The sequence below is a fragment of the Tripterygium wilfordii genome, chromosome 7 (genome assembly GCF_013401445.1).
Source record: "Tripterygium wilfordii isolate XIE 37 chromosome 7, ASM1340144v1, whole genome shotgun sequence".
Lineage (NCBI taxonomy): Eukaryota > Viridiplantae > Streptophyta > Magnoliopsida > Celastrales > Celastraceae > Tripterygium > Tripterygium wilfordii.
In genome coordinates this window covers 6,828,515-6,842,327 of record NC_052238.1, presented here as the reverse complement: position 1 = coordinate 6,842,327, position 13,813 = coordinate 6,828,515, and the positions used below count along the sequence as shown (strand labels likewise).

The 13,813-nt window shown below is 38.0% G+C and overlaps 1 protein-coding gene across 3 annotated transcripts; it reads left to right on the top strand.

Annotated features, from left to right (window-relative positions):
- Positions 1 to 242: 242 nt before the first annotated feature.
- On the top strand, positions 243 to 6,534 carry LOC120002187. Of its 3 annotated transcripts, none has more exons than XM_038850817.1 (5): positions 243 to 599; positions 1,988 to 2,123; positions 2,358 to 2,593; positions 2,750 to 3,557; positions 3,924 to 6,534. In XM_038850817.1, exons 2-5 carry the CDS (start codon positions 2,069 to 2,071, stop codon positions 6,155 to 6,157), a joined length of 3,333 nt encoding a protein of 1,110 aa, XP_038706745.1. In that variant the 5' UTR covers positions 243 to 599; positions 1,988 to 2,068; the 3' UTR covers positions 6,158 to 6,534. The 3 variants fall into 3 exon arrangements, with proteins under 3 accessions (XP_038706745.1, XP_038706747.1, XP_038706746.1); XM_038850819.1 differs by lacking the exon at positions 1,988 to 2,123 and adding an exon at positions 1,569 to 1,672 and having other exon boundaries at positions 244 to 599; XM_038850818.1 differs by lacking the exon at positions 1,988 to 2,123 and having other exon boundaries at positions 244 to 599.
- Positions 6,535 to 13,813: the final 7,279 nt, after the last annotated feature.

Here is a 13,813-nt window from a genome sequence, read left to right as displayed (position 1 = left end):
TGTATTTTATGGAAATTATTATGTATTTAACTATTTATGGAAATTTAAAAAAAAAAGAAAAGAAAGAGAGAAAGAAGAGATAGAGAGAAAATTAGAGAGCGTGAGAGAGAAGTGAAAGAAAAATCAGAGAATAAAAAGAGACCGGATGTTGACAAATTTCACGTCACTGTTCTTAGAAGGTCGTTTGTTTGTGTGAAAATTTTCTCATCTGGGATCTCTCTCTTTCTCTCCTTCTCTCTGCAGAGAAAATAAAAAAAAAACACACTATTAAATCTCTCTTTCTCTCTCTAGAAACTCAATATTCGTTCCTTTCCTGCTGTTGTGTGAGAGAGAGAGTGGCTCAGCAGATCGAAATTCTCCTTCTATTCATTCATCTGATGACGATCTAACCTCTTTCAATGGTGTTTGAATAACACCCACCTTTTCTTTTCCTCTCCTTTTTTTTTTTTTATTATTCGGATTTGTGATAGTTATTGCTAGTGTCTTCGACTGAGTGAGTCGTCGACTCTTGAATCGTCTGAGATATGTAGTCACTGTTGAAGGATTAAATCTATTGGGGGATACTTTGAGGAGTGGCGATTGAAGGATGTGGGTCTGAGGTAAAAGTCTCTCAATATCTTTCTTACTCATTTTATTTATGACTAATTCTTGTCTAACGATTTGGGTAAATGGGATTTTTTTCTTCATATCATTGATTGTGGGGGTTTCATACTTTTTGGATTGGGTTCATGGGTTTGCTTTTGTAATTGTGACATCCGCACTTTAGTTATTATTAGTGTGTTTTAATTTTCCATTTCCATTTCCATTGTTATTGATTCTTGATTGCTTTGATTGGGGTTTAAATTTGATGGTAAGATAGTTGTTGATGGTGAGAATTTTCATATTAGTTTAGATTGTAATTGTTTATGGGACCTGTTCTATTAAATTTCATAATTAGTTAGTATTTTTCTTTCATTTAGATTTCTGTTAGAGACTTTCCTTCCTGATCAAATTTTTTTCACAATTTTCAGTATCTAAGGGCTTTAGTGCCAAGTCTGGATTCTTTTTAATTCATGCAATTTGGAACTATGGAGCTTTCATGATATTCAATTTTTTTATTCTGGTACTGCATCCTGTATCATCGTTTTATTGTTTTCAGTTGCATTATCTAGGAAATTTTCAAATGTTGTGTTTACATTTAACTTTGGAGACTTGTTTAATGAATTCGACTGGTTCAGATGTCTGGGTCTGTGTTGATGGTTTCTTGCTTTGATGCATAGTTTTTGAACCTATTGCATGCAATTTGATTACATTTGAACATTTTTGCCTGTAACTTCTAGGCATATGAGACTTCTGTTGTTTTCTATCTCATCTGAATATTGTGAAAGCGTCCTTTTGTCAATTCACAAAATGTGTTCTATCCTGAGTGATCAAGTTTGTTTCTGTCGAGAAAATGCTTCAGTCGATGAAGTGGTACTTGATTTATAACGTCATGTGGGGTTACGAAGCATATCTTGCTTGGTAACATGTTTCAAAGAGTTCTTGAGATTGTTGAGGCCTTTCCCTGTAACCAAACATGATTTGTGCAGCTGTTACCTTATCTCTCATTGGTTGTAAGAGCATGCAGAGTTGTTGTCAATTTGTATAAAGACACTTGGAGGGAAAATTATAATCAAATTCTACCTGGAGTATTGTGAGGCTTCTAACTCGCTGACCAATTTCATTTCAAGTTTTTGTCATTTAGTGTCATTTCTATTGCTTAATTATTTTAATTTTATGTGGTATCATAAAATTTGACTCTATGTGTGTGTGAATCTCTCTCTCTCTCACATATTCAAATCAATAATTTGGAATTTCTTCCATTGATTGCTCATCATATCTAGAATCAGTTAAATCTATCTATGAATACTGCATCTTTGGCTGAGATTATTTTCACATTTAATTATGCATGGATCCCAATGGGGCTGTAGTTTTCTTCATAGTAAACAACTTAAGATGAACGCAGCAGGCTCATAATCAGATGTGGGGTGTACGTGCAAGTGATTCTTTGTTTTGATACTGGCTTGGGAACCATTATACTTGAGCCCTGATGCTCTGTAGTCACCGGGGCTTTATATTCAGCTTGTTGGAAGGCGGAAACTTTGGTGATTCCTTTTTCTCAGATTCATCTGTGGAAAAAAAAACATTTTGTACTTACTGTTGTGCTTCCATGGTCCATTGGCTAATTTCACTCATATTGCAAATTAATGAAAGTGCTTCTTATATTATAAGTGATTTTTCTCTCATATGGCTAAATAATCATTGACTTAATAGGGGAGCATGTTATTAAGAATTTAAGATATCTGTCATATTGAATACTTGCAATTTTTAATTGGCAGGAATGGGCACCAAGGTACACTGTAAGAGCTCTCTTGCTGGATATTACACAATGAGAGATCTTAATGAGGATTCTGATGGTTGTAGCTGGCCCATGTATTGTGGAGATAAAACCTTGACAAATGGGCACTATTACAATGGTTTCTTCCCTAGGGCCATTCCTGATGGTTATGCAGGGTATGATAAAGACGTGGTGAAACAGAAAATGCTCGAGCATGAAGCCATATTTAAGAATCAGGTATGTCTTGTTGTAATTTTCCTCCATCTGGCACTGCTTAAAGAGTTTAACAATTTTTGATTCAGATGTCTTCCCCTTGTATGGGTCAATCCGAGTTGGTGGTTGTCAGGTAACGTGCTGACTTTTAAATGCATCTGACATTTGCTCTCTTATCAGGTCTTTGAACTTCATCGCCTATACAGAATTCAAAGGGACATGATGGATGAAATTAAAAGGACAGAACTGCGCAGCAATGGGATACATGTTGAGACTTCATTGTCGTCAAGCCCCTTAGGATCTCGAATGACTTCTGAAGATGCTAGGAAATGGCATATTCTTAACTTCCCCTTGGCAAACTCTGCTTGTGCTATAACTTCTACATCAGGTGCTGAAGACATTCATTCTCCTTTCAGTTCTTTGAAAGGGAACAGTGCACAAGCCAGTCAATTTTCATCTCCACATGGATGTAGTTCAAAGGAAGCTGATGTGCTGTATTCCAGGCCCTCAAAGGTGAGAAGAAAAGCATTTGACCTTCAACTTCCAGCTGATGAATACATTGATACTGATGAAGGGGAGCTGTCGAGGGAGGAAAATAGATACGGTTTCTCAGTTCCTAATGGGATTCATAAATTTTCGCCTGAGAGTGTAGTAGAAGATATTTGTGGAGATGGTAAGAAGAGTAGCTTCCATGGAAATGCGGTGAGACTTGATATTGATTCGCGTTTAAGGAGCGCAAAGTGTTTGGCTGACTTGAATGAGCCTGTTCGGCATGAAGAGCTGCATAATGCTGCGTATGTTGATCATTTTGGTCAGACCTATCATGTGGATATGCAACGCCCTGAATTGTCTGCTAAACCAATGTCACAGCTTCTAGGTTTTCCAAGTGAAATTTCACTTAACTCCCTTCAAGGGAAAAATAATGGTACTCTGAGCGATATGAGCTTGGAAAACAATGGAAAGAGTTGGTCTCACCACTTCCTTACAGGTAGATTTTTATGTGTTTTTACAAGTACTCTTTTTCAATTCAAAGCATTTGTAACTCGCAACTAATTTTGCAAATGAAAGAAAATTACATATCTGTTGCACTTGGAATCCAAGTGAAGTTGCAGTGTGACATCCAGAATATCAGTTTAGTAGGTGAAGAACTTATGTAGCTCTCTCTCTCTTATACATACTAACCTATGGTATATTTTGCTGTTGTGACCTCTTAGAAAGGGTAAGTTGGGCATATGCTTAATTTAGCCTGATATCAATTGTCAGGTCCTTTCCATTCAAATTTGGCATTTTCACATATATTCTTTATAGGGTGGTTGTTTCTGATTCTGATACTTGGGTTCATCTATATTAACAGGTGATCGTAACGGTTACCTAAAGCCTGATTCTCAAGGTTGTCAACCAGAGAAGTTCCCTGTAAATTCAAAGCCACCACAAGCTATGCTTACTAGAACTTCAGAGACTCCTGCCTTTTTCCTAACCGAACACAGCAAGGCAGATCAATGGAAAGAGAGAAGTGTTCATGGTTTAGAAATCCCTGAAAGAAATCATGAACTCTCTAAAGATAGATGCCCAGAATCAGCAACAGCTTCACACATTCCTAGTTTGTATCCTGCTGCTGCTTCTGACGATTTGATCAATGTCTGGTGTACCTCTGCTTCATCTTGGCAAAAGCCTGGTATTAGCTTAAGCCAGAAGTCAATGTCAGTTCAAGCTCCTCATCCATATTTGAACTCATCTGCTACCTTGAATAAGAATCCAGGGTCATCAACTCAGGGACAAGCAAATTTTGGGGACAGGAGGCATCATAATAGCAGTAACAGCAACTCGCAATCCAACATGAGTTTTGTGAACGGATTTTCTAACCGAAATGGATTTTATCATGGATCCTCATCACAGTCCAAGGAACTACCAATTTGCCGCCCATCAATATTCTATGACAATCTGAGCTGCGGTACTGATAATGACGTAACCTCTGAGCAGTTGATCAATCGTGGTTCAGCAAATTTTTACAGAAGCCCAAATGGCATGGACTTTTCTAAGCAAGTTAATTTGAATGTAGCACTTTCGAACAAAGCCTATGAGCCAGTTCACCAGCAACGCCTTGAGACTTCAGATGGAAAAAGAAAGCATGAGGAACATCTTGCAGTGTTACCTTGGCTAAAAGCTACTTCTGGTGGTAAGAATGAGCCCACCATTTCGGTCAAGGACTTGAACACAGGGAATTCGAGTTTGGTGCAATCTTCTCCCAGTCAGTTGTCTGCAAAAAGTGCAATGGGAAAGTGTACTAATGGACTATCTCCTCAAACCATGAAGCCACTTTCTCCTTCCCATGTAGTTGAGGCTTGTAGGATTGGAGCAGTTGAGTGCCAAAATTATAGAAAAATTCTTGGGTTTCCTATATTTGAAACCCCTCAAATTTCTGAAATAGAGTCTTCTTTGCTTACTTCCCCTTCTGTTCCCCATCCTCAGCAATCTGAGAGAGGAGTGAAAGATTCCATCACAGATTGCAGGAAAAACATAACTTTTGATATCAACTTGCCTTGTGATTACACTCTTCCTGAATCGAGCCAACAGATGGTGGAAGAAATTACTATCAAGGATAAAGGAGAAGAAAATAAAGTTGCCAGTTTCAGACAGCACATTGATTTGAATTCTTGTATTAGCGAGGAAGATGATTCTTTGATGCCTTCTGTTCTCAGCAGCAATGTGAAGGCTACTGTGGGGATAGATTTGGAAGCCCCTGCGATTCCTGAGACTGAGGAGGATGTTATTCCTGGAATTGAATCACCAGAAAAGGTGAACAAGGCACCTTTTCAATTGCCACAAGAAAAGGCTGGAAGCCTGCAGGATGAGCTGATTAGGACAGCAGCGGAGGCAATAGTTTCCATTTCTTCACTTGATCACCAGAATTATATATGCAATGCCACTTGTGATCCATCAGAATCTTCTATGGTGGACCCCCTTCAGTGGCTTGCAGAGATTGTTTCTTCCTGTGGAGATGATCCCGACGGCAAGTTTGATGCTGTGTTAAGAGGCAACAATGCTGAAAAGAACTCTGACTCTTCCTCAGAAGAAATTGATTACTTTGAGTTCATGACATTGAAATTGACAGAGACTAGAGAAGAAGATTACATGCCCAAGCCTTTGGTTCCAGAGATGTTAAAACTTGAAGAAACGGGAGCTACATCGTTGGCTAATCGACCACGAAAGGGCCAGGGGAGGAGAGGTCGGCAGCTTAGGGACTTCCAAAGAGACATTCTTCTAGGTATTGCTTCGCTATCAAGGCATGAGGTTACAGAAGATCTTCATACATTTGGAGGGTTGATGAGAGCAACCGGCCATTCATGGCAGTCAGGATCGACGAGGAGGATCTCCACTAGAAATGGTTGTGCAAGGGGGAGGCAGCGATCAGCGGTCAGTCCCTCGCCTGGTCTGACAACCCCTGCTTGTACTGAACTAATTCAGCAGCTTAATAATACTGATGTGGGACTGGAGGATAGAAGTCTAGCAGGGTGGGGAAAGACCACTAGAAGGCCCCGGCGGCAAAGATGCCCTGCAGGTAGTCTTCAGACACTCCCTTTAACGTAGTAACTTAAAGATGCTTTTTTTATATAGCAAGAGAATGTTATAGAGGGCAGTAGGGAGCTGTTTCTATGGCTTTGGGGATTCAGGATGTTGCAAGCCATGGTACATCCTTGTATATTTCTTAGCCCCTAATTTGCCAATCATCTTTATGTGGGTGGTTTGCCTACTTTGTATTATTCATGAATAATGTTGCGTGATTTTCTCTAGAGGATTATATTCCAAGTATTTCTTCAATTGCATGTGACAGCCAGTGTTTGGACTGTCATGGGTATCATATGAGGCACAAAATTTCGTCCCAGATGTTTACATTATTCCTTGTAGTAGATGTCTTTATCTACAGGATAGCTGAGAAATCTGTACAAAAATGATTTTTTTGAAAAGAGTAAACTTGATCAGGAGATATGTTTGCAACTATAAAAGAAAGCTAGAGTGATTCTGATATATGCAAAAGCTTTTATGTAATTTATGACAACTAGTGTGAGGATTTCCTCGCCTCAAACTTTTGACCATGTGGTCACCTGTCTTTCATGAATAGAAACACTATTAGTCTTGTCTGAAACTTTAGGGAGTTGTTTTATTTGGGAAATGATGGTGCTAATGGATGGCATAACAAAAGTAAATACCCTTTTGAAATTCAAAAAAATTAATGGTCTGTATTATTAGGATTTTTTATGGGGTAGCCCTGAATTGTGGGGTTGCTTGCTTTGTTTGATTCATCGACTGTGATGTTGTGTCTGGCTTTATGCGGATATTATGGGGTAAAAGTTGTGGGCTTTCTTTCAAGTTTCTTTAACTTGTCCCACATGTTCTTCTTTTGTTATCTATTAGAGTTGAAGAGACCTATCAAATCATAAATTATTCACTTTCTGATCATGTTAAGATTTACAAAAAGTGCATGCATTCATGATGGAAACCTTTCTTTTTTTGCTGTGCTGCTTGGACTCTTTTAATTGTTATATTGACCATATTATATTACTCAATATGCAGAGACCTCTACATAGGTTTAAAGGACTTCTCATGAGCTGAATGAGTGTGCGTATGTAACTTTTTTTTTTGGTTCTGTCTTCTTGGGGAGTTTTTGATAAACCATTTTGGTGCACCAAATTTTCTTATTAAATGTGTAGTAATTCGTATAACGAATCAATCATATTTTTTTTCAAAATAAAAATCAAATTTATTACGATCCAATGAATTTGATTTTTATTTCAAAAAATATATATAGTTGGGTTCGTTATACGTTCTATACACTTACTATTTTACAACAATTTTCTAAAATTTTTTGGTGCACCCTTGTATAAAAGTGCATAGATCTACCAATGAGAGGTAGCTCGGTTGGCAATCGATTGAGTTAGATATATGTTCTCAAAGTTCAATTCTAATGAAAAATATATTTTTCAACAGTATTTAAAAAAAATGCATAGATCTTACCCCAATGGCAGTTGTAGAGATACATATTTTGAAAAGGAAAAAGTATTCCCACCCTCTAATTTGGTTATCTCACTCTTCGATAATTGATTTTAATTTTTTATTATCATTTTATATATGATTTGATATTTGATTCTTTTGAATTGCGTGTGATTTAACGTTTGATTCTCATTCCAAAAATTAGTTTTCCCACAACTTACAGCATACATTAATTAATGAAAGCAAACTTATAACATCACATCAATGCAAATTAGCGGGTACATTTAATGTATGCTGCAAGTTGTGGTCTATATGGAGTGACCCATTCGTTTGCATTATCATACCTATATCTAAACCACTGAATCATAATAGGAGATATCGGGTAACCATCTATCAATGTCAATTGAAAGAAGTAATTACCATTCACAAATTATATTGTGATAGTAATACGTTCACACAGATAGAATTACTATCACAGATGGTTACTCGCTAATCTGCGTTGATGTGCTGTAATAAAAATCAATAAGGGAGTGAGAAAATTAATTTTTGAAATGATAATCAAATGTCAAACACAGACAATTCTAAAGAATTAAATATCAAATCATATATAAAATAATAATAAAAAATTAAAATCAATGATTAGGGGTGGGGATACCACTACTCATTTTGAAATTAAAGGAGAGTGTGACGCACGAGAGGCAAGGGGGCGCGTGTAGGACTGAGAAGATCTATCTTTTGTTGGCGTGGAGAATGGAGAGTGTCGGTGTCTGATCAGAGGGTTTGTGGTACATGATCAGATACAATAATAAATACACTTTATGAGAATATATATATATATATACTCTCATAATAAATACACTTATGTGGATTGAATTGGGCCCCATCCTTTTCATGTAATGGGGAGATTCTAATCTGTCCAATCACCTTTCTCTACTTTCTCCTTCTATATTTATATTTAAGGAGTCATGCACTTCTTTTGCTTGTCTGTCCTTTTCTAACTCTTATTATTATTATTATTATGGCACTATTATATTCCCTTTCTTTCTTATATTTTTCGTTTCCGCACACTGGAAAAGCTGTAATTGCGCTTGTGCCCAACAGTTTGTTCTTGTTTTAAGATTTCCTCTAATTTTTCGTTTTACTTTTTTTTATTTTTTTTTATTTTTTATAACCGAGAATTCTCCATCCCAATATATGTCCATCGGACAGTTAGACCAGCTCTAAACTCCAGCTGTCTACGTGTCATTTTCACGTTAGCAACAGATAAAATCAGGTTGAAGCCCATGAGAGTAAATCCTCTCGAAATTACTAGGCGTGAGAGTTGAACCTTCAACCTTCAGTATTTGTAAGGAGTTACTACAGTAAATGTTACCATCCCAACCAAAATTTGTTTTTTTTAATAATGTTCACCCCTAAGGTCTGTTTTCAAGACCACATCAATAAAGAATTCTATGAATCATGCAAAATTGTTGTGTATTCATTGACTAAATCATTGAACAATATATACAAGTGGTATGTGATTTATCTCCTTGTATGTACTACCTAGAATGTGAAACAATTGATGACAGTAATTACAAGAGATATTGCATAGCAATCAATGTACGTAACATGGGATATCACTATCAGGTAAATCATGGAGTATGACTATCACGTAAATCATGGAGTATCTATATCATGCCCCCGTAAGCGCATGGATCTAGAAAGGACACGAAGCTTGGATCTATGACTAGTGAACAATTTTCGAGCAAGAAGCTTGGTTAATGAGTTCGCTAACTGATTTGCTATATGAACATGGGATACGCAAAGAACTTTCTTGGCAACTTGATCACTTACAAAGTGAAAATCAATGACAATGTGTTTCATGCGGGAGTGAAACACCATATTGGAACATAAAAAGGTAGCACCCACGTTGTCGCAATAAACAATCGACACACGAGTAAGAGGAATACCCAATTTAGCTAGTAGATGAGTAATCCAATAGACTTCAGTCGTAGCAGTAGTGATGGCCTGATACTCGGCTTCAGTAGATGAACGAGCAACAGTAGATTGTTTCTTAGAACTCTAGCTTATCGAATGGGAGCCAAAAAATACAACATAGGCCGATGTGGATACCCAAGATTCAACATCGCCAGCCCAATTGGCATCGGCAAAGGCCTGAAGAAATGCAAAATTCTGACGAGAAAAATAGACCAAAATGAGAGGTGCCCTGCAAGTAGCGAAGAACTCTTTTTGCTGCCAATCAATGATTTGCGATGGGACGGTGCATAAATTGAGCCAATCTGTTCACCGCAAAGGAGATATTTGGCCTTGTGAGAGACAAATATTGTAAGGAACCCAACCCTTGACGATACTGTGTGGGGTCATGAGAAGGAGACCCATCATCTAAGCAGAGTGTTTCAATAGAGGACATATGCGTACAAACTGCATTGGCTTGGGACATATTAGTCTTGAGAAGCAGATCAGTAAGGTATTTCTTTTGAGAAAGAAAGAGATCGATGCTTGTTTTAGTAGCTGATATGGATTTAATTGCAAGCGCACAAATCGCACAAGTAATAAAGAGATGAGTAAATTATCGTTTCCACTAGGGATGTGTTGGCAATAGAAATCAATGTCAAACTAGTAACAACTATGCAAATTGGGGAAAGGTTTTGCGGTTTGTTTTGATTTTTAACTAAACTAATTAAAAAGAACAAAGACAAATCAAACACAAGTGTGAAATCAAGGATGGAAAGCACTAGGGTACTTAAAGTCACCTCATCTATCCAATTCAATTCTCTTAGTCCCTTAATCCCTAATTCATCTCTCTATAATGACAATCGATCTCCCAACCTATTCAATGTTCTATTCCTAGATACATCAAACGTATTTTCAACATAAATCCCTGTTATTCCTAACAATCGGATTAATATATCAAAAACCCATTAAGAACTATGGAAATCATTTAGCGATTGCATAAGCCACAAACCTATATTCCTATGGTTTATGCACCCTATGTCATCTATGGCTTGAGGCAAATCCTAGATATCTCCTTCCGGTCTCAATCTAGGCAGCAAATCAATTGAATGATGGCCAAACATTCAAAAGCATTAATCACACCCATAGACAATCAATAGAAAGAGATAAATCAAGAAATAAGGAAACCAAGTTTATTGAATCTTCAAGATTTGGTAACATTAAGACCCTAGTAAGAAATCTAGCCACTCATGGAAGCAAAATACATCATTAAACAAAGGAAATCAACCATAGAAACTAAGATAGAAAAGGACAGAGAAAACCCCCTTGTAGACCCTCTTCTTCTCCAAGCTTCAATGGTGGCTCCAAGCTCTCCAATGGTGGTAGAATGAAAAACCCTCCAAGAACTCCCCAAAACCCTATTTTTTTGCCCTTTTATACTTCCCCAAACTCTTACGTCGTTTTTAAAACAAGTTGGGGTCGTTTTGGCTTAAAAACAAGTGAATTCGGAACTTTTTCGCGAAACTGCGCGTGCTGTGAATAGTACATCCGATCGATCGGACACTGTTTCGATCGATCGGAAATACAATCTGTCTCCATGAATTCAAGGCTGTTTTGGCAGGTCCGATCGATCGGGAATGGCTCCGATCGATCGGAAATCGGTTCTGGAGTAAAAATCTTCATTTTGCACTCTTTTCCTTCATTTCTTGCCTTGACACCTACAATATGCAAATATAACTTTCTTAGGCAATATCAACTCTTAATCAACTCAAAATGGGATGAACTTATGTGTAAAGGATGTGCAAATGTATGTATATATTTGGCACATCAGTAGCTTCAACTCCCAAAAAATAATTGAGATTCCCAAGTTCTTTGAGAGAGAATCGTGAGGACATTGTGTCAATAAAGTTACAAATTGTAGCGTTGTTGCTCCCCTGACAATAATGTCATCCACATAAACATGATAGAAAATGAAGGTGGATGTGTAGAGAACAAAAAGAGAAGCATCACATTTGGTGTTGGTAAATCCTTTAGCAATAAGAAAGGACCGAAGCTCGTTATACCATGCACGGGGTGCCTACCGCACTCCATATATAGCTTTGTGTAGTTTACAAACATGATGAGGGAATTGTGGATGAACAAAACCTTGAGGTTGCTGCATGAAAACACTATCAGTGAGGGTGCCCTACAAAAAAGCATTGTTAACATCCAATTGTTTCAAGGCCCAACCATGCGACACTGTGATGCTGAGAACTAGATGAATAGTGATTGGTTTGACAACCGGACTAAAAGTTTCAGTGAAATTGGTGCCCGAGCGTTGATGAAAGCCTTTGGCTACAAGGCGAGCTTTGTAACGAGCAATGGATCCATTCGGATTTTTCTTGATTCGATAAACCCATGTACAACCAATAATATTTTGTGTAGAGGTGGTAGGTACTAAGGTTCAAGTATTATTGTGGAGAAGGGCTTGATACTCCTCGGTCATTGAGGCTTGCAAGTGAAGAGTTTTGGATGCTTGATTGAAGGTAGAGGGTTCCTGATCAACAAAGGTTTCAGAGGATTTGGAAGTGGTGGTGGTGTTTAGGGAAAGAATCTTTTTGGGCTTATATATATATATATATATATATATATGTTGTTTTGGGCCCTAGTAAGCATGCGGTTGGGTGGGTTAGAAGCAGGTGTTGAAGAAGGGTAGAACCACTTACCTGTAAAGGAGATGAGTTTGTTGCATCCTGAGATCGAAACGGCATGGAGTCAGGTGTAGGTGAGAAGGAACCCCAAGTGGACAGAAGGGACTGTGATGGTGAGGAAAAAGAGATCATTTGTGAGGGAAGAGTTGAACTTGGTACAAGGGTGGGAGATACAGTAGAGGGAATGGAGGAGATTTCAGGTGATGACGTGATAGGAGTAGAATGAGGACTCAATTTTTCAAATTTGGAAAGAAATTGAGACAAGATGTCGGTAGTAGATGGTAGTGCAGAGGAGTTATTTTAAAAGAGAAAATATTCTCATGAAAAATGACATGTCTAAAAATAAACATGTGATTTTTAGTGGGATCAAAACAATAAAGGGCATGATGTGGGAGAGAGTGTCCTAAAAAAATGCATGGGCGATAGCGAGGTTCTAATTTGTGTGTTGTGTACGATTGAAGCCATGGATAGCAGAGACACCCAAATATTTTTGAGAGATCCATAATTTGGATGGTGATGAAAAAGTTTATGGTAGGGTGTATCAAATTAAAGTACATGTGTAGGTAGACGATTACTCAAACTGCCAGTCATGCTCAACGCCCTTATTGGTATGAAGCCTGAAGCATAATTGTTGTTCTCAGACAACTCTATATCAGCACAAAGTGATTCTGAGAAACACCCATTAAACATAGGATAAAAAGAGGCTGAAGGAAAGCGAGTTTCAGCCTATGGCACCCCACTTTCTCAATCCCAATTTTGAAAAGCACAATGCTTGATATTAGAATCTCCTCCATCAGAGCATTCTCATTGTAACTCTTACTTGTAACCACGTGAAGTAGGAAAGTAATATCTACTGTCTCATACTCTTGGGCACCTTTCCCAACCAGAGACTTGTGCCATGCACTTCGCAGCCAAGTCCTCATCTCCATTCTCCTTCTCAACAAGGTGAAACATCTACTTTTATTTTGAAGACACATGCTGATCTTTGCATAAGATTCATTTTCCCATCAGCATGCTTTTCGTTTGCTTGCAGTTCCTCCATATGGGCTGGGACTCTAAACTTCAAGTTGTCAACTTCAATTTTAGACCCGTCACCGGTAGCCCTCTTTTCAACAATCAAGGAAGCTTCATTTTCCTTCGAAATAGCTAAAGCATTCAGAGGCTGATCAACAAGAACCTGCTGAGTACCCAGCTTCCCTTTAGCTTTGAGCAGATTGGCACTTTTATTACATCTAAAGCCTTTTCAATCATGTCCAATTTTTGTGTCATTGCTGCAGCTATTTGCTGACTCATCATACTCTTGAGGTGTTCGACCATTCCTGTTAGAAAATCAGGCAACTCATGCTTCTCCACCTGAGCGTTCCCATCAAATGAATTGCCACCAGACCAATGTTACGTTCTTGCCAGTCCTATCTTCACATTTAATTCTATGTGCCAGGACCATAATTTTGTTCCTACCAGGAAGCATTATGCGGGCAGACTGGAAGAAACCTGGGATTTCATTCCATGGAGAAATCGCAGTTCAACCTAACGTTTCTCTTTTTGGAGCTTCTCTACATGGATGTACATAGTATTCTAAATTTGATCTTGGAGAAATGGCAATCAGGAGAAT

What these genes read in the sequence shown, in the direction of transcription:
- LOC120002187 (XM_038850817.1), top strand. Translation starts at nt 2,069, where the DNA reads ATGCTCTGTAGTCACCGGGGCTTTATATTCAGCTTGTTGGAAGGCGGA. An exon ending in AAGCCATATTTAAGAATCAG is followed by an intron (nt 2,594 to 2,749) that starts GTATGTCTTGTT and finishes CTCTCTTATCAG; the next exon opens with GTCTTTGAACTTCATCGCCT. An exon ending in GTCTCACCACTTCCTTACAG is followed by an intron (nt 3,558 to 3,923) that starts GTAGATTTTTAT and finishes CTATATTAACAG; the next exon opens with GTGATCGTAACGGTTACCTA.